Source organism: Marmota marmota, unplaced genomic scaffold, assembly GCF_001458135.2.
Source record: "Marmota marmota marmota unplaced genomic scaffold, marMar, whole genome shotgun sequence".
NCBI classification, from domain to species: Eukaryota; Metazoa; Chordata; class Mammalia; order Rodentia; family Sciuridae; genus Marmota; species Marmota marmota.
This window is the reverse complement of record NW_026000037.1, coordinates 27,396,363-27,420,914: the sequence shown is the minus strand read 5'-3', so window position 1 is coordinate 27,420,914 and position 24,552 is coordinate 27,396,363. Positions and strand designations below refer to the sequence as shown.

At 34.3% G+C, this 24,552-nt stretch overlaps 1 protein-coding gene across 1 annotated transcript in view; it reads right to left on the bottom strand.

Annotated features, from left to right (window-relative positions):
• Thsd7b (thrombospondin type 1 domain containing 7B) overlaps nucleotides 1–24,552 on the bottom strand; it is an 814,215-nt gene that overhangs the window by 61,101 nt on the left and 728,562 nt on the right. The window contains exon 17 of the mRNA XM_015479140.2: nucleotides 19,752–19,902. Coding sequence (XP_015334626.1) covers nucleotides 19,752–19,902 — 151 coding nt within the window. The remainder of the gene's footprint in view (nucleotides 1–19,751; nucleotides 19,903–24,552) is intronic.

Sequence of the window (24,552 nt, the reverse complement as noted above, 5' to 3'; positions counted from 1 at the left end):
AATTTTATTATGTCTATTATTCAATAGACATAATAAATTTTATTTTAAAAATATTTATTAATATTTATCTTTTAGTTAGATATATTACATTTATTTATTTATTTATTTTATGTGGTGCTGAGGATTGAACCCAGGGCCTCTCATGTGCTAGGACAGCCCTCTACCACTGAGCTACAACCCCAGCCCAACATAATAAAAAAAAATTTTTTTTCATTACATTAAAATAGCTTGCTACAGTTATGAACAATTAGATGGAACTGAAAGAATACAGGTGCTGGCTTTGGAATAAGGCTCAATTTCAAATTCTGACCCCAAAAGTTCAAATAGTAGGAATTTGATTAGTTATTTCACTTCTTTATCTTTCCCTTTCCTCACTAACAGAAAAGGTGTTAATAATGCTCAACTGTCAGTATTAAGTGAGATCATGTATACAAAATAGCTAGAACAGAGAAACGGTGCTTTTGTTTTGCTTTGTTAGTTTTTAAATTCCCTTCTACTTAGAAGAATGGTTTCAGGGATATGTACTGAAAATAATGGTCTATATTATTTCCAAAGCTGAATCCTCATTTTGCTTCTGACATATTCTGAGTTCTAATGCAACTGCTGGTGGCTGAAGCAGATAATTGGTTCCTACAAGATAATTAGTGTTTTTGTCTGTGTTTGTATGTAGATTTCTGTGTGTGTTGGGATGAAAAGGAGGAAGGGGGTGAGATAAAAAAAGGAGGAGGAGGACATGGAAGCTGGAAGCTGAGAAGTGTTGGGAAACTGTTACTCCCTGCATGGGCACAAGCCTGGGGGAAATACCTGAGCCTTCCAAAAGGATAACTCAGTATAGAAAGGGAAGAAATACACATGAATGGTGACCCAACCACATGCAGTGAGAGTCATTCTATATGCTTTTGTTTGGTTTCTTCTTGTTTTACACTAAATCCTGCAATTTCTATTAAAACAGTAAAGCTTTATGAAAGCATTCAAAATGAATTTCTTGAGCTAGATATTTGTCGATATCACACAAGAAGAGAGAGGGAGGAAAAAAAAACAGAAGAAAAATTTCTAAGGTTTTCTTTAGAGGGTTGCAAATCATGGAATATGAGTTACACTGATATTTACAAGCTTGGCCCAGATAGAGTATTGTAATCTGTAAATGCTATTCAAGTGATTTATGGTGCAACTGTTCTAACACATTAACAATATCAGGAAATGCATTTAATTTATTCTCAGGGATGCACATTTACATTATTCACAACAAGCCATTTATAGGGAAATGTGCAACCCTTAAACTAAAGTAAATGCATCTCTAGTGGGTTTTGAACAGTTATAACTGTCTAATAAATGCTCATATCCTCACTTCCTGTACAAGCCAATGTAAATATTCACCAGTCATCCTATAGGCACTTTATTCTACGAATTAATGAAACAGTCTGGAACAACTTTAGACTGGACCCTAAATGACAAAGAACCTGCACGTTAAAGGATCTACTTTTCTTGTTGAAATTTTGCTACATCATGAAAAAGAATTTATCTTTTACTCCTGATACCAGACTAAATTTTTTTTTTCGGATGTAGCAGCATGATATCTTTCAAGGTTCTGAGGCTATGCATATTGGCTACTTCTGGAAAATGTGGCAAACATACAGTGTTATTGACCAAGTATGCATTCTACCTACATCAAGAACAAAATGAATTCTTTATAAAAATCTGCATATGAGGAAGTGCAGGGTGAAGAGCAAGGAGAGAAAGAAAGGAGAGCTGGAAAGATAAGAGTAGAGATGAGAGAAGTTGAGGAAGTAGGAGAGGTAGGAGACAGGGAGAGAGAGCTCCATGTGGAATTACCAGGGGCTTTAATGTGTTCTATCTTCTATTTCTCTCAGAAACCCTTTGAAGAATAAATGGTAAATAACCATTATGGATATGAAGAGTGAGGACTATCTCTAGATATATATAGTGCAACTACAATTCTAATAAGTTAATCTTTTACCAATTAACAGTGTAGCACTATTTTAAAATAGTTAAACTATATCTACCAACACTGTGTCTCCTTTGCAGGTCTTCCTTCAGAAAACTGTGCGTGAGGAATACACAATTATGGTTGCTCACAATACAGAATATATTTCCCTTCTACAAATTTGGACAACTGAGTTTTCCCAAAATGGAATTATAATATGTGTTTGAAACAATACATGCCAATGTCCTTGGTTCTTTGGGATGCTTCCAATTGCAGATTGTATGCTCTCTGTTTTATGGCCGTTGGTTGAGTCTTTCCTTACTTCTATGTAAATGCTTCAGTGAACTAAAATTTTTCCTTCCTATGATTTCCAATGATAAGATACCTGCAAACAATAACATCTTAAAAAGTAACCATTTTCCTCCTCTTTTTTCCACTGGACATTCTTGCATTGGTAAATGATTCTGAAAGCCAGCTTGTAAAACCAGGATGTATTCTGAGCACAAAGAAACCTGTCTGCAAACACTAAAACATCATGCCTTCTGGTCTGATGGACATAGAAGAGTTCTATGGCCTAATATTGTTTTAGGACCAGGGAACCATAACTCAATTATACAGGTGTTTGATAATATAGGCAGAATTTCATGATCTTAAAGTCATTACAACGAAGATTATATCCAACAATCTGTTTCTATGTTCCATTTTTTTTGTCTTTGGCAACAGTAATTTGTTTTCTATAATTTCAATAATGTACTAGTATACAATCCTCTGACTTTATCTCAAAGCATGCTCTGCATTACCTCAGATCTATGACTTTGGAGCCTGGAATACCAGAAATTCTAGTTTCAATTCTTCCTTTTGGTTAAAAGAAAAACACATAGTAGTCTCTTAAATGTTCATGAAACTAATGAACAATTGCAAGTGTAGCCTATCATTTTTATGGCAATGCATATTCTCTAGCATATCTTAAATTTGTACATAATCACCTTGTTTCATCATCTCATTTAAAACTTGAAAATAATTGAAAAGCACAGAAACAAAGGATGAAATATGCTGCTCAATCCACTCAATAATTAAACCATGGAATATAGCCACGTGGTACTATCAACTTTGAAGAATAAACAAGGTGAGAGGGAAGGAGGTGAATAAGAAAGGGAAAAGAAAGAAGAAAAATAAACTATTCTTATATCATAGCACATATGACTCATAGCACAACTCCACATTAACTCACTTTGTATGTGCTCTGAAGAATTTGACTGAAATCAATTCATTCTTTTTCAGTGTAAGATAAAAGTTGTGACACGGTTGTAACTGTTTGATATTTGATCAGAGTAAGCCTAACCATTATTATAACATTTTGGGTTCAGGAGCAATCAGAATATGATGTTTAAACACACAGCTAAATGAAGTATAATTAGAAGAATATCTCTAATAGAAATTTTTAGGAAGTGTGCAGTTTGCAAAACACTTATTGATTCTATATACTGAAAATACCAAAACAAATCTTTCATCTAAGGTTCAAGTTTTTGTTGTCTGTGTCTACTTAACCAAATTTGTTAACCATACTGCACATCAGACAAGGTAGCTTCAGCCCTGTCCCTGGAGAATGCATGTGCTCATGGTTTTTGCCTGTGCTTGGCAATTTTCTAAGTGTTCTCCAAACTTGCAAGATACAAAACTTTAATCAGCGATTTTCCTTATTCTTTGACTTATGGTTATTTCAATCTCTTGGTGTTTTTATTCCCTCCTCCAGAAAAGGCTTAAAGGCTGAAACACATATGACATTTTGTATTACTGTTTTTGAAACTTGCACAAATATTTTTGTCCTTCACCAGGATACTGAGTTTTTAAGGATTAGAATGATATAATAAAACCTTCAAAAGTACCAAACTTGATATGAGCTCATGTAAATATACTTAATAAGTTGAATTAAAATATTAAATAAGCATCTAATTAAAACTTTTGCCTAAAGAAGTCTATAATAAATTGCATTCTTTATAAAGTTTTGTGTGATTAATAAATCATTCATTATTGATATAAGCACACATATATATTCATTGATACATAAGGAAATGAGTGCTTTCTGTATACAAATATACTTTTAAAATAAGATTCTCCCAGAGGATATCTAATGAAAAGAGATGTTAGCATATGAAAGGTAGTTCATTTTCTGTGTCAAAGTGAAAACTAAAAAATATATATATATATATAAATCTCTACTTAAACTTTTTTTGATTCTTATTTGAAATAATTTTTAAGTAAACAGAAGTTGATTTAGAATTATACAAGCAACCACTGTATAAGAAACCAGAGCCTTTTTTTACAAGTTACTTCATCCCTTTGAGAAAATACTAATTACTTTATTCTTACAACGTGTCTGCTTTAGCGCTATCTAGTTGGTCATGTGCTAGAAATATGATAGAAAGCATGTTGAGGCTTAAAACCCTCTACAGCGATATACTCATGTTATAGTCCATGAGAAAATATGACAAAGAAAGTAGAAGTGTTGAGAGACTGAAAATAAAAGGAGTCAGTGTAGCATTTTCACATTTTCTTGTAATTAAATATTCTCACATTGGAAGATATAGATTAAAAACAAACATGGCAAGGAGGAGGATTTGGGTTTTTTGAGGACATAATATATGTTATACATCATGAAAGAGTCCATATTATCCAGAAGGAAAAAATTAGCAAATTGATCATAGGTTTAGCATATAAAGTTAATATTTAAAATTTAATTGAATATCTGCACAGTACCAACCAACAATAGGAAAATGAAAATAGAAAAACAACTTGCAGCAATATTAAAAACATAAAAACACAGTAATAAGATGTGTAAGACCTCTATGTTAAAAACTAGAAAACATTGCTAAAAGGAATTAAAGAAAACCTTAACAATGGAGAGAGATATTATGTAATGGATTGGGAGACAATTCTTAAGATAATGGTCCTCTCCAAAATGATCTATAGATTCCATATGATATCAGTAAAATCACAGCAGGATTTTTCTAAGAAATTGTCAACCCAATTCTAAAATTTATAAGAAATGCAATAGCTAAGACATTTCTGAAGAATTAAAATACTGAATGATTTACATTAGATTTTGAGACTTTGTTCTAAACCTATAATAATTAAGACAATGTGATATCAGTATGTGGATAGCTACAGAGATCATAGGATTTGAATAGACAGTCTAGAGAGAGAATACTCATAACTACACTCGATGGTCTGTGAAGCAAGCATGCAGTCTTAAGATCTTGTCAAATGATGCTGGAGATACTAGTTATATACATGGGAATGAGGAGCATTAATCCTATAGCACATACTCCTCATACTCCTGGTGTTCCATCCATATTGCTTTGGACTTTTTAACAGCCCCATCTTATCTTTTCTCCAAGATTTGCTGTTAATAACTTGCACCAGAGACACTCCAGTGATTGCCCTTGGGAACTTATCTCACATTTCCAAAACTCTCAGGAGAACCAAAAGCACCTAGAGAATTTAAGAGCTCTTCTTCCTACTTCCAGGTAGCCAATGGCTATTGAGTTACGAGTGATAGGAGACACTAGTTCAGATTCTTTGCCTCAAAAAAGGATATCTCTGTGGTACAATTAAGCGCTAGAGATTCTTTTAAGATGAAGTTTAGTTTAGTACTTCCTTTGAAATGGCATCCTTGCTTGGCTTCTTTCCCTTTTCAAATCTGCTTATCTACTACCTTATTCTTACTTCTGAGAACTCTTAACACTTCTTTAATAAATAATTTGAACTGAATTATTAGTTCAGGAAACATCTTTGGAAGAACTCAATCACTATTAAATCATTACACAAAAAAAAATTATTTGAGATGGGCCATATACCTAAATGTGAAAATTATACCTACAATACTTTTAAGAGAAAATTTAGTAAAATGATCTTATGGCTTTGGTTTAGAAAAACATTTTAGGACAGAATTTATATTAACCATAAAACAAAGCAATAAACTATCAACGAAACTAAAATCCTCTACTAAAACAAAAATATTATAAGCAAAGTAAAATGATAAGCTAAATATTGAGAAAAATATTAACATTGTCAAAAATATGTTTGACATCCAGAATACATGCAGAACTTCTTTAACCAATAATTTAAAAAGAACTTATCAAAAAATTGGCAAATGACTTGACCAATAAATAAGATATTTAATAAGATATCCAAATGCCTATAAGCCAATGAAAAGTTATTCAACATTACTGATTGTGACAGAAATGGAAATGAAATCACAATGAGATATTACTACACACCCAACAGAATAGCTAAAATTTAACAGAAGGAGAAGGAGAAGGAGAAGGAGAAGGAGAAGAAGAAAAACAAAACTAAAACAAAAACTTGAAAGCACCAAATGTTGATGAGGTTGTATTACAATTGGAAATAGTAAAAAATGGTACTATAACTTCTAAAACTGTTTGGAATTTCTAAAAATAAATCTACAACTGCCCAAATGGACCTATCCCAGTTACTAAATATGTGCTTGAAACAAATGAGTGTATTATTCAGTAATAAAATGAAGTATTGATACGTTACAGTGTAGATGAACCTCAAAAACATGTTAAATATAAGAAGCCAGGTAAAAAATATCACATATTGTATCATTCTATTTAAGTGAAATAGTCAAAATAGGTACACTCTTAGAACATAGATTGGTGGTTATTAGGGGCTAGGTGAAGGAGGGGATACAGACCAACAATTTAATGGGTATAAGGTTTCTTTTTAAGTAATGAAAATGTTTTGTCATCACTCTTGTAATTCAACATTGTGAATGTACTAAATGCCACTGAATTATACTCTTTAAAAAAATAGAAATGAGGGTACCTATTCACAAAATGACTCCTAAAGAAAGTTTACAATAGCTATGTTCATATTGACCCTAAACTGAAAATGACCCAAATGTCCTTTAACAAGAGAATACATAAATAAATGATGCTGTAGTCCTATAATGCATACTATTAAGTGCCAAAAGGAACAATCTATTGGCTTTCCAAACAACACTCATAAATCTGAAAAATGTTATCTTGAACAAAAACAATTAAATATAAAAAAACTATGTGGATCCTTCTGTATGAAGTTCAAGACATAATGTTGAGCTAATAACATCAGACACAAAAGGGTAGATATTGTATTATTCTAACTCATGAAGTTCAAGGAGGAAAGATTAATAGGCTTAACAGAGTATAAATAGTTGCTAAATTTGGGTGAGGAATTGTGTGTATAATATAAAAATGTGGGACACACTCAGCCCTGATGGTCACAAGAAGAATCAGCCCATAGTCATTTTTCAGAGCTAGAACTGTGGACAGGCTGAGACCTGCTAGAATGGGAATTACAGGCACCCATGACTGACCTAGCCATTTTCATACCTATGATAATAACATATTTATTTCTATATGTATAGCATAGATTTTATATTTTCTTAAGTATTTAATGTCTATTACAATGAGTATATGCCTGTGTATTAATCAATGAACGCTCATATTTTGAAAGTTTTTACATTAGCCATCTTTGCTAAAAATCTTTGATGTGACTTAATCATTGATAATTATATTCATAACTTAAGATCACAATATTTTGTTTATAGATTTACATGCAGAGAAGTATATATTCAGAGTTTTTCATAAAAATTTAATATAATCAACATACAAATATAAGGCATATCTATAAAGCCACTGGAAGTAGAAATGTCAATGATCCTTTTTCTCTTTTTAAAATTTTTTTTAGTTGTATATGGACATAAGGCCTTTATTTATTTTTATGTGGTGCTGAAGATTAAGCCCATTGCTTCACACATGCTAGGCAAGCACTCTACCACTGAGCTACAACCACAATCCGATCCTTTTTCAATAGTATAAAATAAAACAAATACCAGTGATAACAATTAAAATAAAATTTAAAGTCTCCTGTGAATAACTTAGAAAGTTAATCTATATTTGCAATAGGAAGTCATTATTATAAAACAGGAACAGACAAAAATGAACAAAAATATTAGTAAAGTTATATAAAACATACACATAAAGGAAAATGACCAACATATGTCCCATATTGCTGTATCTTATATTAGCTGCTTATATTAAAAAGTTTTTCCAAGTGGACTGGGGTTGTGACTCAGGGGTAGAATGCTTACCTGGCACATGTGAGGTAGTGGGTTTAATCCTCAGCACTACATAAAAATAAAATAAATAAAAAAGGTATTGTATCCATCTACAACTAAAAAAAAAAAGTTTTGCCAAGTATTAGCCATAATAAATAGCTCAGTCACTGATCTAGGTCTTCCCAGGACTTGCACAAAGAAATAACAGAAGCACAGCTCAGACATGCAAAGTGAAGCATGGGTCCTGATAACAAAGGAGAAAAACAGGAGAACCCTCGAAGAAAAATAAGGACTCAAAAGTCAAGAATATCACCTTGATTTTCGATACTCTTTAATACAAGTGGCAGTTTAGGTCTTAGTCTTTTGCTCTTTGAAGCCAAAAACTCAGTTTTAATATTTGTGAATCACTCAGCATTGTTGGGAAATTCAGGGATGCACCAGGATGGCCAATGATCAGAGTATCTAAGAGTCATGGATGTTGTTTACCAAACTAAGTGAGGGCTGACAAAAATAATTAAACACATTGACTCATACACATCAGAATAAAACACATTAATCATTTCAGATAATGTAATTGTGTCCCTTAAAATATCAGGACCCCAAACACAGGATGTACAAAAGAAATTATAAGTCTAGTGAAGTGAGTAGAAATCTAAAAAACAAAAACAAAAATAAAAACCCAGTATTATGCCACCACGCCAGCAATAACATTTACAACAGTGCGGTTGAAAACAGGCATGCCTAAGTATAAATTTAATGTAAATTCCTATGTGAAGAAGGTCACAACATTTTACAAAGTTACGTACATAAAAGAAGTATTGAATTGAAAAATGAAGTATGTAAGTGGTTAAGATCTTACAAAGATACAAGTTGTAAGGTTTTATTTATATTATTATGTGTACTTTTCTGTATGCTTAAGGTTTTTCATAATTAAAAAAGAAAGAAAAATATATTAAAAAGAACAAAAGAGGTAAAATCTCTTTCCAAACAAAATATTGATAAAATAAAAAAAGTAATAAATATCTGGGTATTGTTTTTCTTTTAAAGTACAATTAAATATAACAATGATATTTAACATAGAGTTTACTTTATTACAATTTAAATTAAAATTGACTTTAAAGGATAAATGCATATTTCAAAATTGGAAGACCTACTTTAAAATTATAATATTTATAAAAAAGAAACACCAACAAGTATATCAGTAATTCTACAAAGCATTTGATACAACTGGGTAATCATTTCTGAGCACACACACACACATATAAAATTCACTGAAATTTTTAAACAAAAATGAGAAATAAAAAGAATATGTTCAGCTTTAAATAAGAGTAAAATTTATGTAATTTGCTAGTAAATGGAAGTGATTGGGGGGGATGTGGGGATAGGAAAGATAGTAGAATGAAACAGACATTATTACTGTATGTATATATGTGACTCATGACCAATATGATTCTGCAACATGTACACTCAGAAAAATGAGCAATTATATCCCATCTATGTATGATATGTCAAAGTGCATAATGCATTCTACTGATTAAAACAATTAAACTAATTAAAACAAATAAAAGAAATTTTTTAAAAAGAATATGTCTTAAGCACATTATCAAGCATCATATTCTGATTGAAATGAGGACAAAGACAGACATGGTTTTTATTTGATTTTGTACCATTTGAAAAGTTTTCCTAATAAAGTATGTCTAGAAAAGATAAATATCAAAAACATCATGACACAATACCATATAATTTTTATATTATAAAAATAATTTATAATTTATATCAGATTAACATTTCACTCTGTAGACTGAGTATAGCAGATTGCCCTTCCCAGTGTGAATGGCCCTCATCCAATCCAATTATATGATTATAAGAAAAATCTAAAAATACAAACTAATAAAAAAAGCTACTAGTAGAATAAATAAGTATTTAGAAAACATTGCTGAGTGATAACTGATTTGGATATTGGAGAGTACTGATATTGGATATAATATAATATTATATCCATCTACAACTAAAAAAAAAAGTTTTGCCAAGTATTAGCCATGATAAATAGCTCAGTCATTGATCTAGGTGACTAGATGTGTATCCCAAACCAGGATACACATGTAACACCTAGCAGTTCCTTAGATGCTAGCACTCCACAGTTGGAAACACATATGGAAAAAAAAATCCCCTAAATAATGGTGATTTTAAAAATTCTAAATATGTACCAGAATAAATGTAATTAAAAAAGTAAAGATACAAAGTAAACTCTCATGAACAAGTAAAAAAACACACCTAAAATACAGAATCCAGAAATTAAACAATCGGGAACTATTAATTTGGAATATCACACAAAAATGGGTTGCATACTATATATAAAACTAAGTATCAGATGAATCAATTATTTTTATGTATTCTGAAGGGTAGAGACATACTTAAAATAATAAACCTATATATTTTTTTCAAGCAAGCAAGAAACTAAGAACCCTAAAAACTAAATGCTTTTCTATGGCATAAGGTATTTTACCATGCAGTAGATTACAATAGGACATTTTTTGATATTTATCGTTTCTAGATATTAAAGATGAAAAATTATACATGATTTGAGAAATATCACTAAATTTTACTTAAGGGATTAGAATGAGAATAAGAACATTTATTTTTAAAGGTGTACAAGGAGCAAAAATAATCCTATAAGGATCTGACGAAGTAACATTTAGCATGCTAGAAAACTGATATGATAACTGATTTGGATATTGGAGAGTACTGAGTCCCAAACTAGGATGCAAGGAAAAATTGCAGCTTGATTTGGACTGTAATGTCTCAAAAGACTGGGGATTTGAGCATCAAATACATCTGGAAAATGAGGTAAAAGCAGTGGTCGAAACTGGAGTACTGATTAAAATGTTTGTAAAGCCATTCAATCCCACAACTTAGTTAATGTCCTCCAGAGAAACAGAAACTGCAGGGTATGTGTATAAGTGTTTATTTGTTTGTATATTTGCTTATTATGAGAAATTGGCTCACATGATTATGGAGACTAACAAATCTCAAGATCTGTAACTGGCAGGCTGGAGGCCCAGGAGAGAAGACCCATGTGGTTCCATATAAAGACCTGCTGGCTTGAGATCCAGAGGAGCCCATGTTTTACTTTGAGCACAAAAGCAGGAAAAGTATGTTGTTCCAAAGCAAGGCTGTTGCCAGGTTTCTGTTCTCGTGACTAAAAGGCTCAGGGGTCACTCCAGTTGAACTGGGCTAACTGGCTGCGCAAAATAACCACACAAGAGACACAAATACCTTTTTGTTTGGGGTCACTGTGACGGCTCCTCTGACCTTAAGGGTCCGCAGAAAGAGAGAGAGCAAGAGAACGCGCTGACCCCTTTTATTGATGAGAAGCTATTCAAATGAGGCAAGGGGTCAGGCTTCAGAGGGCTGAGTCTATCTTCATGATGTCCACTGTCAGCAGGTTGACTGACATCTGGGTAGGCCACACCCAAGGGCACAGTAAGAGAAGGGGGCACACACAAGGCACTTCCATGGAAGATTCTATCCTAAACAGGGCAAGGGGTTATATTACAAAGGAACAGGTGAGCACAGCTTCACACCCATGCACGAGACACTGACCCTAAAACCCAAGAAGGATGGGGAAAGCTCTGCCACATTTCTGTGACTGAGTGCCCCAGCACCCAGCCAGGGAGTGTGACTCAGTCACTTGCAAGGTTGGTCTCCCACAGGCTGTCAGGCAATGGGAATTCCCAATTGATAGAAGGTCAGGTTTTTTGTCATATTCTGACCCTCAACTGGTTAGATGAGGGCCATTTACACTGGGAAGGGCAATCTGCTATGCTCATTCTAAAGAGTAAAATGTTAATCTGATCCAGGAACAGCCAGAATAATGTTGGACCAAATGTTTGGGCATCCTGTGGCCCAGTTACATTGACATATACAATTAATCAGTACACCCTCATAAAGCTTCTGCACAATTAGCACAGCAAAATGCCCATCTTCCTCAATTGCAGCTAAGGACTGTGACTCTGTTATTTGGAAAGATAAAGCAGAGAATCTTAGTACAATTGAGCATGGTGCTTCCATTTTAAAAATAATGGGATTAAGTGAAAAGCTGCCCTTATGTTAGATATTGAGACCTTCCAGCACTTCATCCTATTTTTTTTTCTCAAAATATTGTCAACTGGAATTATGTGATCCAGAGATTTTTTTTCTGATGATCTCAACTAGCTAAAGATCTGGAATATTTTCAGCCATTCCTTGTTCATTTTTTCCCCTGTCCATTCCCTACTTTCCTATGAGAACTTCAATTACACTTGCTTCTTTAGATAACTTTTTTCTGGTCATTTCTTTTGCAGTTTTTATTCTTTCTGTATTTCCGAATCTTCAGGTTCTTTTTTTTTTCCTGCAGGGTCTAATGTGTCTAAAAATGCTTCTGGTGCTTTTAAATATCTTCTATTTCAATATGCTCATGTTTTCCTTTACATTCTACAGTGCTCTTAAAATATTTATTATACCTGTTTGTAAGTCCCTTGCCTTCAAATCCATGATCACTGATTTTTCTGGTTTTATTTCAATTGATTAATTTTCCTTTCGGTTATGAATCACAATTTCTGCCTCTTCATATGTACAGTAATCAGGCATAAGACACATAAAAATTTGCATAACATAAGAATGAAGCTCAATGACTTTTAATAATGTGAAAACACCTATGTAATTAGGTCAGAAACAAAATACTAACTTTACAAAAGGAAACAAACTAACCAACAATTTCTAACCAGAACTACCTTGGTTACTATTATGCTGCATCATAAACCATTCCTAGACACTACTGAATGTTTGGGGTTTATCTTCCATTTGAGTGTGTTGACGTTTGTTTTAGAAATCTGCAGTTACTTATTGGATCAGCTTGAGTCTTCTGAGTTTTGGGTTTAAACTTCATTGGGAAAGTGCTAAGGTAGACTATGGTAGCCCTCCTTCTAATGCACAAGTCTTGTTGGGTCATTATCAAATGGCCTGGTGGAGGCTGAGGGAGTTATCTCTACCATACTACATAGAATTAAAATGTCTCCTAGACTTGTATGCACTTTGCAATGGGTATTTCTTGCAATTCCCCAGAAATCAATGTTTGCTTATACTGGGGAGTTTCACTGCATGCAAGTTAATATTTAGTCAAGAATTCAAGGGAATCACTGTGCAGATATCTAGATTTTTTTCCTTGTGTTTCTCCTTCTTCTTCTTCAGCATTTTGGCATTCAGGTTTCTACTTCCTCCATCACTCAGACTCTGTGGATGGGTGCCATGTTCTTGGCAGGATCACACTCCCTGCATAACTTTTAGAAACGTGCCTCTTGTCAGAAAACCTTAGTGATTGTAAAGCTCATCTCATTTGGCTATTGTCTCTCAGGGTCACCATCTCATGATCACTGCTATCTAACATCCAATGTTGTTTTATCCTTTTTAAAGTTGTTTACAATAGTAGCATAAATCCAATCCAACACAAACAAGTCCAGTTATATTCCATCACTGCTAGAAGTGAAAGTTCTCTGTCCTCTCCAATTGTAAAAAATAATAACAATAAAGAGGAGACAGACAAGGTGCAGAGGCAGGGAAGGTGGCAGAGTGGCTCTTTGTCCAAGTGGCCCTGTTTATTATACTAACAGGTTACATTAGGTCATTAGTACCATAACTACATTATTGTTTAGAGTATCAGTCAGGTTGCTTATTCTGCAGTTACATTTCACAGTTACAATATGCAATGTCAGGAGCTTTGTGCAGTTCTCAAGAAAGTCCATTGTCTGAAGTTACTGTTAGGCAAGTAGATCCAGGAGCACCAGAGTTTGGTGGAACATTGTATTTATCAAGCAAGCAAGTTCCTTTATTCCCAGAAGTTATGTGCCTAAGAATAAGGTCAAAGCTGATAAGACTCTAGCAAGGTATTACCATAGCAACCAGGCATCCTATACCTTTGCACAGAAACTTTCTCAGGCACCAAGCATGCCACAGCCATGAAGTCATCAGGAACCCCAATCCCAAACACAGAACCCCTACATCCAATTGTCTTTGAACTGGCCTTATAATCACACAGGTTTAATGATTAGTAAGTCAATTAACTTGTGACACTTTGTATGAGAATCATGCTTTTAAATTTTTAAAAGTGTAAAAATATTTTAGTTATGTTCAGTTGTTGTGATTAATCATTATCTCTCAGGAAGAAAGAAGTCTTTATGAATGAAATGAAATCAAATGTGGGATATAGAGTATCGGTGGGTATTGCTAGGGATTGGTTCCAGAACCTCCCACCTTTAAGCATACAGAAATCCATGGAGTCCTAAGTGCCTTATTAAAAAATGGTATAGTATTTTCATGTAACCTACACACATCTTCCTGAATGCTTTAAATCACCTCTAGAACACTATAATACCTAATACAATGTAAATACTATATAAATAGTTGTTACACTGCATTGTTTGGGAAAATAAGAATAAAGAAAGTCTATATATTTTCAATATAGATACTTTTTTCTTCAAATATTTTTGATTCACAGTTGGTTGAATCTGCGGATGTAAAACCACAGGGGGGGGGAAAAGGATGAGAAATGGAGAGGAGTAAACTTACTGCTGTTTTAACTGAGAATTTCTATTATAAAACAGAAATAGAAAAAGAGGTAGAGAGGGAGAGGAGAAAGAAGAAGACTGAGAACAATGGAACCTATATTTTGTACTCCAAATTGATAGTATTGAGAATCAAAGCAATCAGACTGTATGAGAAAGATTGATAAAAAAGCATATTAAATTTAAAAAACTGGAGCAGCCCAGGGACTGCCTTTATCCTATTTTCATTTTCTGCACCAATACATGAAACAGGCACCCTTCCTGCAATGCCTCATGTGGTCCTGGAAATAAGACTGCTCTAAGTGGTATTAAATCTTCTGCATACTGGGTATAATACTCCTTGGTAAACTCCAGCACAATGAACAACCACATTTTTACAAGCACCAATACCAATTTAGCAAAAGGAACCAGAATTTACAGTCCAGATTATAGAAAATCATCAACATTCTCCTCTGGCTTTCAGCTGGGGGACAAAACATTAGGCAGTTTGAGGGTCTTTACCATCGGACATGTCCCCTAGGGGTAAATCCACGTTGCCATCTGCTTGTTAGAGACTGCTAGGAGAGGTTGAGTATGTGCTTGAAGCTGAGCGCTGGCATTAAGTATTGGGACAAATTTCTTTGACATCAAACTTAGAGAAGTGGTACTAAGTGCTGAAAATACTGAGTCATCAATAGCAAAATGTCACTGGCTCACAGTCCTTCCCTAAAATAATGCTGGGCACCATGAAAAAAGTTCTTGTTAAACCCAAATACTTGATTATGGATCACTTAAAAAAACTGGCATTGCAATTCTTCTTCTCTTTTAGAGCAATCTCTGCCTGAAGGAATATTGACAGCATTCTGCACTGGCTTCACTAGAGGATCCTGTACACATAAAGAGTTGGAAAAAAGGATGAAGTATAGAAATAAGGTGTTTTTAGAAGCACAATAGTAAGACTATGAGAAATGGGGAGGAACGAACTTATTATACTACTATTATACTGATAAAATCCAGGTTCTAGCCTGCCTAAGTCCTATGCAGTTTCTTTGCTAAGTTTTCCTTTGTGATCCTTCTTTAGGTATTGTTCTGGTGACAACATAAAAATTCAAGTGACTGTTTGATGATGAGGTTTTGTCTGGAGAACTCTCCAATGAATCCACTGTCTGAGGGGATACCTAGCTAGTTCCAGCCTTCCCCTGAGGCACTCAGCAAGAAGCAAATCAATTATAGTTCAAATAGGTTTGCTAGACCTAAGTCAACATTCTAGAGATGCCTTTCAAAGTCTTGCTTCTGAAAAATACACAGCAATTTGGAAATTCATTTCCAAGACTTTCCTTCCTTTTTTCTATCAATATTATTGTTTAAGGAATCCCTTTGGCAAACTTTCAGAGAGCCATAAATATAAAACCTATATTTCTCAATGGAAAATTTTTGTAGGGATTGGTAACATAAATGAAATAAATCAGATATTCCTTCAGATATATGAGGGGCTGAACTGATTCAAATATTCTAAGACATCTGAGTTTAGAAATTTATAAACTCTAGTGAATAATATATGACTCTATGAATACACATCAGCATTATTTTGAAGGATGGAGGGCCAGGATAAAACATGTAAAAATTAGAAAAAAATGTATAATAAATAACGAACTATGATATATATGTGTGTGTGTGTGTATATATATATATATATATATATATATATATATGTATATATATGTGTGTGTATATACATATGTTTGTATGTATGTGTAATTACATATGTGCATTTATACATACATAAGCCTACCTTTAAAGGGTAAATACTACTGAGAAACTTTTTGTCTATACAATTTCTTATATAAGCTACTTTTCAAAGTAAAGCATTGTAGGAAAGTGAGCAAGTTGGAGTCAAAATATAAATGACACATCTGTATGCTATGGGAATAAGCAAAAAACAGGAATATGAAATAAATAAAACACAAGGCTTTCCATTTTCTTCAAATTCCTCCTTGAATTGTGTTTGGTTCTGCTTGATTCATTTATAATCTCTAGTTCTTCCCTGTACAGTTTTAAAATGCTCTCTCTACAATTTTTGATATCTTTGGCCTTGTTTGTTCTTCTAAACTGTTTGCAATTGGTAGGAACTTTCAGGTCAGTAACCTAGTCATTCAAAAGTATTTATCTAAGGCCTTATCTGGGGGGACTACTATTAAATTAGACAAAAGTCATATTTCACTAAGGAAAGTGGCATTTTATTTCTGTAGATCAAGTAATAACTTTGGGGGTGTACAGCTTAAAAATGTACTGCTATCTGTCTCTTGTTTTACAAACACATTGTAATTAAGTTATGGGGAAGCTTTGATCTTATTTTGTTCATCATAGCTGTCCTCTTCCTCCTCTTCCATCAATACTATATCAAGTTATGCTCCATTATTTACTTTATACTTATTATCTCTAAGCTTTAACAATCTGGAAAAACAGCCATCATTGTCCTCATTTCCTGATAAGGAATCTCTAACTCAGAAGTTTAAGTAACTTACCACAGTCATACGTAAAATCATAAACTTATTTATGTGTTTAACTTAAAAGAGTTGCCCTGGGAGGAGGGAATGCACATAGTGAATTGGTGCCCTTAGCACAGTGTCACTGTAGACTATCAAGGGAGAATTGAATAAAATAATAGTAAACACAATCCTTAAATTAGCACATGGTATAGAGAATAATCGTTAAACAATTGTTCCTTTTTCGTAAGAAATACACATCAAAGGGCCAGTTGAAATTTAGACACAGAGATTCAGCCTTTCCTGTGATCATCATCTTTGTCAAGCACTGATTATGCTCCTGTGATGTCAGGGCATTATGCCAAGACCGAGCAACATGTCAAAATCATGCAACATATCTAGATACAGGGAAAATTATCAAGTCGTCTCTCTCTCTCATTCTATTTTGAAGTCCTATTTACTTCTAGAGGATGAGCCCAATGTGGTCAGACAGACGAGAATGACCATGAACAAGTGTTCCAACTTCTTAGTAGTGTGTTGTTAGGAAACAGCCTTGCATAGTTTTAGGACTGTATTGGTCACATAAGACATACTCAGTGAAAGTTACTGTTATTGTTGTCAGAGCTGTTATTATTCTTATTATTATTATGTAACTTTGAAAGTCCACAAGGAGTTGAAGGAACAACCCTCTCATGTTATGTTGACATGGGAGTAATTGTCATCTTCCAGATACATGGAAGGAGGTTAAGATTTTTTTGCCATCTGCAACTTCTAAACGGTCCAAAAATAGAATCATTGTATGTGGAAAATAAATCTTAGAGAAAATAGCCAGCCCAAAGAAGCAAATGCAGATTTCTGAGTCATCACAATCTTATGCAAATGTCCCTGCAGTAAAAATTTTAGCTCAGTGGCCAGAGACCTGGACTTGAGAGAGCAACAGTTTCATTGCAAAGTGACTACCCTTAATGCAGTTTTCGACATAGTACAATTCACAATAGCAAGACTGTGGAACCAACCTAGATGCCCTTCAATAGACGAATGGATTAAAAAAATGTGGCATTTATACACAATGGAGTATTACTCTGCATTAAAAAATGACAAAATCATAGAATTTGCAGGGAAATGGATGGCATTAGAGCAGATTATGCTAAGTGAAGCTAGCCAATCCCTAAAAAACAAATGCCAAATGTTTTCTTTGATATAAGGAGAGTAACTAAGAACAGAGTAGGGACGAAGAGCATGAGAAGAAGATTAACATTAAACAGGGATGAGAGGTGGGAGGGAAAGGGAGAGAGAAGGGAAATTGAATGGAAATGGAAGGAGACCGTCATGGTTATACAAAATTACATACAAGAGGAAGTGAGGGGAAAGGGAAAAATAATACAAGGGGGAGAAATGAATGACAGTAGAGGGGGTAGAGAGAGGAGAGAGAAGAGGGGAAGGGAGGGGAGGGGAGGGGGGATAGTAGAGGATAGGAAAGGCAGCAGAATACAACAGACACTAATATGGCAATATGTAAATCAATGGATGTGTAACTGATGTGATTCTGCAATCTGTATACGGGGTAAAAATGGGAGTTCATAACCCACTTGAATCAAAGTGTGAAATATGATATATCAAGAACTATGTAATGTTTTGAACAACCAACAATAAAAGTTAAAAAATAAAATAAAATAAAATATGAATTAAAAAAAGAGTATTTAAATTTTTGAGGTACCCAAATTTATCAAAAGCTTTTATCATTACTAGATTTTATGCTTTTTATTAAAAGGACTTCTTGACTTAAAAAAAAATTGAGAAAGATCATGACCTCTACATTTAATTAAACCTCTTCATTGTCATTAAAAATATTTCCATTATCTTTCCACAAATTGTCAGTATGACAGTTGAATTCAATTTATTCTATTCTTTACTTCTTAATATTAGAACTCATATAATATGTTGATAATTCCCATTTTCTTTTTCCAAACTTTATGCATAAATGAAAGTTTAAAATATCATAATTTATCTTCTTGAAATATCGAGTTGAAGTATGCTACTCAAAGAATATTTATTTTGTCATTTTCCTTTTGTTTCAATTTCAATAAAAAGAATAGAGGCAAATGCTTTCAATTTAAGTGGGTTTTTTTTTGGGGGGAGGGGTCAGCTTTGGAAGAAGTAGGAACACAGTAAAAAAGACTTTCTCTTTGGAAAAACAGCTAAAGGCAGAAACAGATCATCACTAACAGAAGAAAAATGGCACAGCGGAGTTGAACTCAAAATATAATTGATTCCACCAGAATAAAAATTGAACAGAACCAAGATATTATAATGAGAATCATTTTGGTGCTAGAGAAGACCCTTTTAACAATGGGCATACAGTCAGATTCTAGTGTGATTATCATAGGCTCATTTTCCTTGTTCATGTTCCCAAGATAAAAGCCTCAAAAGAAGCAATGGCATTTTAAATTGCTCAGCATCACTTGCAATTTTTTTTTCTCCCTCTCTTTGGTGTTCCCAGGAAAAATTATTTTCCCATGTTACTAGAAGAATGGCTTGTAAAGCAGCACTGTGAATGTACAAAGAAGGACAGCAAGGGCAGCACTGGAGAATTAGGGCATGGACAAAGAAAGGAAAATTACCTGTGGGCATTTGTTCCATGTTCCCCATTCAGACATGACACATTCACTAGGGCACAGGAGGGAACAGGACTGAGTTTCCAGGGGTGTTTCATCACGGTTGCACAGGGTACTGTCCACAGCTCCACCTTCACTATCAGCTGTATTCACACACCTGTTAGGCAAGACCACAAGATAGCTTGATTGCTTAAAAGAGTAGAGCGTCAAAACACTTATGATGTGTCATAGCTACTGACCCTTCAAAGATACTTATATTAAAGAAAAAAGATTAGCAGAAAAGCTAAGCAAAGAAAAACTTTCCTTCCTTAGTCAGTGGTCCTTTATTGAGCAATAACTCAGTGCAGAACTCTTTATTTAGCAGAGCGAAAAAGAAAAATGGAAAGATTACAGAAGATGGTTATCCTTGAAGAACTCCCAGTCTCAAGAGTCCTAGAATATATTTACTCAGGTCTAGCACTGAGGGAATATGCCTTTTACTGTAATGAATCTTGAAGGCTTTTCTGAGTAAATCCATCACTTTGTAATAACCAGAGCCTTTGTATTTCCTGTGTATTTCCTAGAAGTTTCCAAATATATTTGCCAAACCTCCCTAATCTTTGTCCCACACATTTAAGGTAATAGGAAAGTAATATGAAAATCAATTGAATATGTTATTCTTTCAGGCATTTTTTACATTTCAGTATGGAATTTTGCTATCACAAAGCAAAGGCCATTATCAAGCACTGTCACACAGCTCAGAAGCACGGAGCATAGATGTGTACCTATACTTGCTTGGCCAACACTATACCTCAGGATTTGAGGTATGCCCAGGAACTGATGAGAATCATAATGCTATGGTTATGGATGATGAAGATTCAATCAAAACTAAAGAATTAGATCACTATACACACCTACAAATGGTTTAAGTAAATGTTGAAAATATTAAGAGTTGGCAAAAATGTGGAGCAACTGTAATCTTACTCTGCTGGTGGAATGTAAACTGTTTTGAAAACTGGCTAGCAGTAACTACCCTATATAAGCCAACATTAATATAACTCATAATGGTGATGGGGTAGCATGAGGAATGGAGGAACTTTAGGGGAGGGAGAAAAAGGAAGGGGGTCAAGGGGTGGGAATGATGGTGAAATGAGTTAGACATCATTACCCTAAGTACATGTATGAAGACAAGAATGGCGTGAAAATATTTTGTGTACAATCAATGACTTGAAAAATTGTGCTCTATATGTGTAATATGAAATGAATTGCATTCTGACATCATGTATAGCAAATTAGAATAAATAAATAATTTTTTTAAAAAAGAAATGCATACAAATTCATATCAAAACAAGAGCAAAAGTTGATGGAAAATATTTACAGGAGCACTAATCATAATCAACCAAACTTGAAACAACTCAATTGTTCTTAATAATAAAATAAATATATTGTGCTAAATTCATTGGGTTAAATACCAAAGAATAATTAGAATATATAGACTACTGTTATATAAAAGAGCATGAATGGGTGATGCTCATAAATGCAGTATTGGATAAAGAAAGCCAGAAAAAATACACACACACACACACACACACACACATATTATGATTCCATTTATACAAAGGTAGGAAAAAATAGAGGCAATATTAATGTATTGTGTCACATGTTAGAATAGTGGTTACCCTGGGGGGGAATGATTAATGATTGAGAAGGGCTTAGATGGTCCAGGTAATATTTTGTTTCTTGACATCTAGTCTGGTTACACAGGTGTTTACAGTGAGAATTCATCCAACAAGAACACTCCCCTCCATGATGGAAACATTTCTCTCTGCTTATATCCCATAAGTTTATTTTTTATGGTACTTATTTTTTCATACCCAGAGGCACTTAAACACTGAGCCATATCCCCAGCCCTTTTTTGTATTTTGTTTAGGGACAGGGTCTCAATAATTTGCTTAGGGCCTGGCTAAGTTGTTCAGGCTGGCTTTGAAATCATGATCTTTCTATTTCAGCCTATCAAGTCCCTGGGATTACAGGCTTATGCCACTGTGCCCAGTGTCATAACTTGATTTAAAAAAATATTTTTTTTTCAAAAATATTGAACAGAGTCAGGCTATGTGCAAGTCTTCTTTGCTGGGTGTTGAGATACAGTTATTATTTATTAATAATGATATATTTAGTAAATATTTTTGAGGGCATATTATGTTTTACATACCATGCTCTAGCTGAGGGGATGGGATACAGAAATAAAAACAAAACAAAACAAAACAAAAAAACAGACATGGTCCCTTTCTTTATGGGTGTTTTGCTCTAATAATATTGATAAAGGAGAATATAAATATGACAATGCCCTTAGCTGATCTGGTAAGTTTAGGTATGACAAAGTCATAACTGTGCTGTCCTGAGGAGCTTGGATGCTCCCCAAATCACAGTATACTAATAAATTTTATCCTATGACTTAGGAGCTTCTTTACATTCAAATTAAAAATCGGAAAAGATGACTCGAGAAGTGTGCAGTCTCTTATCAGACAGTGAAAAATACAGATTTATGAGATGTAAGTGATGAAAAATTCAATATTGTATGAAGGAGGTTATCAGAGAGAGGTAGACATGAAATGTAAGTAATGCCTTCTAATGTAGAGAGGCGTGGTACAGTGTCATCTATGGACTTTGTTCTCTCCTGTGGTAGTTGTCAGCAGGGGAAGGAGGGTCCATGGGATGGTTTGGATCTGTCCCTGGACAAACTGAAAAATGCAGAAATTGCTTTCCTTCCTGCCTATGCATACTCAGCTGATGTTCTTTTATTATTTCACTAAGAAAAGAAGAGAGAAGACTTCTGGGTAATGATATCTTATGAATGTATGCATTATTTTCTGTTCACAACCAATATGCCACAAAAGCAATAATAAAGGAATTTGTTACCAAAGCAACAACAACAATAATAATAGTGGGGGATGGAAAGGCATTACCTTACAAGAATGAAAACATGGGAGAGGACAACTGCAAAAATGGATGATAGACAGGCTCATAGTAACTGCCTTAACATACCGAGAAAACTGTTAAATCCTAAGCTTTCAAGCAACAACAATAAAATTACTCCATTCCCACTACAGAACACATAAAAAATTCCGGAATATGTAGCACCAAGTATCTCTAGACATGGGAATGAAAATTAAGCTGAAAAACTGGAGGTTTTATTGAAGTATGTTTTAAGAAGTACCCAGCTCCCCATATCCCCTCCCTTAACCCATGCAGTTGAGTGGTTGCCCCTCCCCCACCCCTGTGGGTAGCTGAAGGTTTGTTTCTGGAGAGGGTCTCAAAAGATTTACAGACTAGAGAACACCATAATGAAAAGAGGAGTTTAAGTAAAAGTTTACATGTCTAAAAAAAAAATCACCACAATTTGGGGGCTTAAACAATGAAATGTATTTATAATTCTGCAGCATAGACATCCAACATGGGCCTCACTGCACTACATCAATATAGCAGGTGCATCAGAGCTTTGTTTCCAGGGATAAATCTGTTTTCTTGACTTTTGCATCACATCCCTTAGCAGCCCCTTCTTCACCTTTGAAGCCAGCAGCCTTACATCCCTCTGTGACTGGCTTTTGTAGTCACATCTTCCTCACTTCTACTCTTAAGAACCCTTGTGGGCAAACGGTGCCTCCCCCAGGCAACCCAGAAAAATCTCCCATTTCAAGTTCCTTACCTTAATCACATCTGCCAGGTCCATTTAGCCACTGGTAACCTACTTACAGATTCTAGGATTATGATGTGGATATCTTTGGGGACCATCATTCTATCTGCCACACACAATTTCTTCTTTCATTGGGTTTGCAAATACTGGGTGTTAGAATTATCTATTTTACACATGATAGACTTTTCTGGGGATTCTTTCCTGTCTAAGGGTAAGATGTAAAAGACTGAAATTAAGGATGTTCTCAAAAGGAAAGAGTCCTCCCCTACAGATTCCTTGCCTCTCTCTCCTCGGTCATCATTGCACTTGTATTCAAACTTCAGGGAATTTTCTGTATTTGCTATCAGTGTCACTCTCCCTCCACTCCATTATTACTTCCTGAACACACTTTAATTGTGTTGTTATTGCCACTGAAGATAAACTTATTATCAAAATCATCAACAGACTCCCCATTGCCAAATTCAGTGGTCAATTCTTAGCTCAGTAAACATCTGAAACAACTGATTACTTTATCTTTCTTGAAAAAATTCTCTGGCTTGTCTTCTCATTTTCTTTGTTTTCCTCCAATTCCCCAGACTCTAAGTTTCATTTGTAGAACCTTTCTCTTTGACTCTTTCTAACCTTGAAAGTGGTAGTTCCTCAGGGCTCAAAATTTTATCAAAATATACTAAATTTATAAGTTAACGACACTCAAATTGATAACCCCACTGTCTCTCCTGAACTGCAACTTGTAATAGCTCAGCCAGTAGGCTAAAGTCACACCAGATCTGGTATATACAAAAGTTGACTTTTGCTTTTTTCTCAAATCCACTTCTAATGTTTCCCAATTCAACAAAATGGCGCCATCTTTCCTACTCTTGCTCAGGCCCTACAAACTAACAATCTTTTTTAATCCTCCCCTCCCCCCCCTTCTTCTTCTTCAGCAAATCCTATGTTTTAGATCTTCAAGGTGTATTCCAAGTTTGACTTTCTCATCACCTCCACTGCTATTAAAATCCAATCCAAATATCATCATCTCCACTGCTACTAAAATCCAATCCAACTATCAACCCCTCTCACCAGGAATTCTGCAAGGACCCAAATCGATATCCTTGCTTCTAAAATACTGTTTTCAAATTTAAATAAGACAATGTA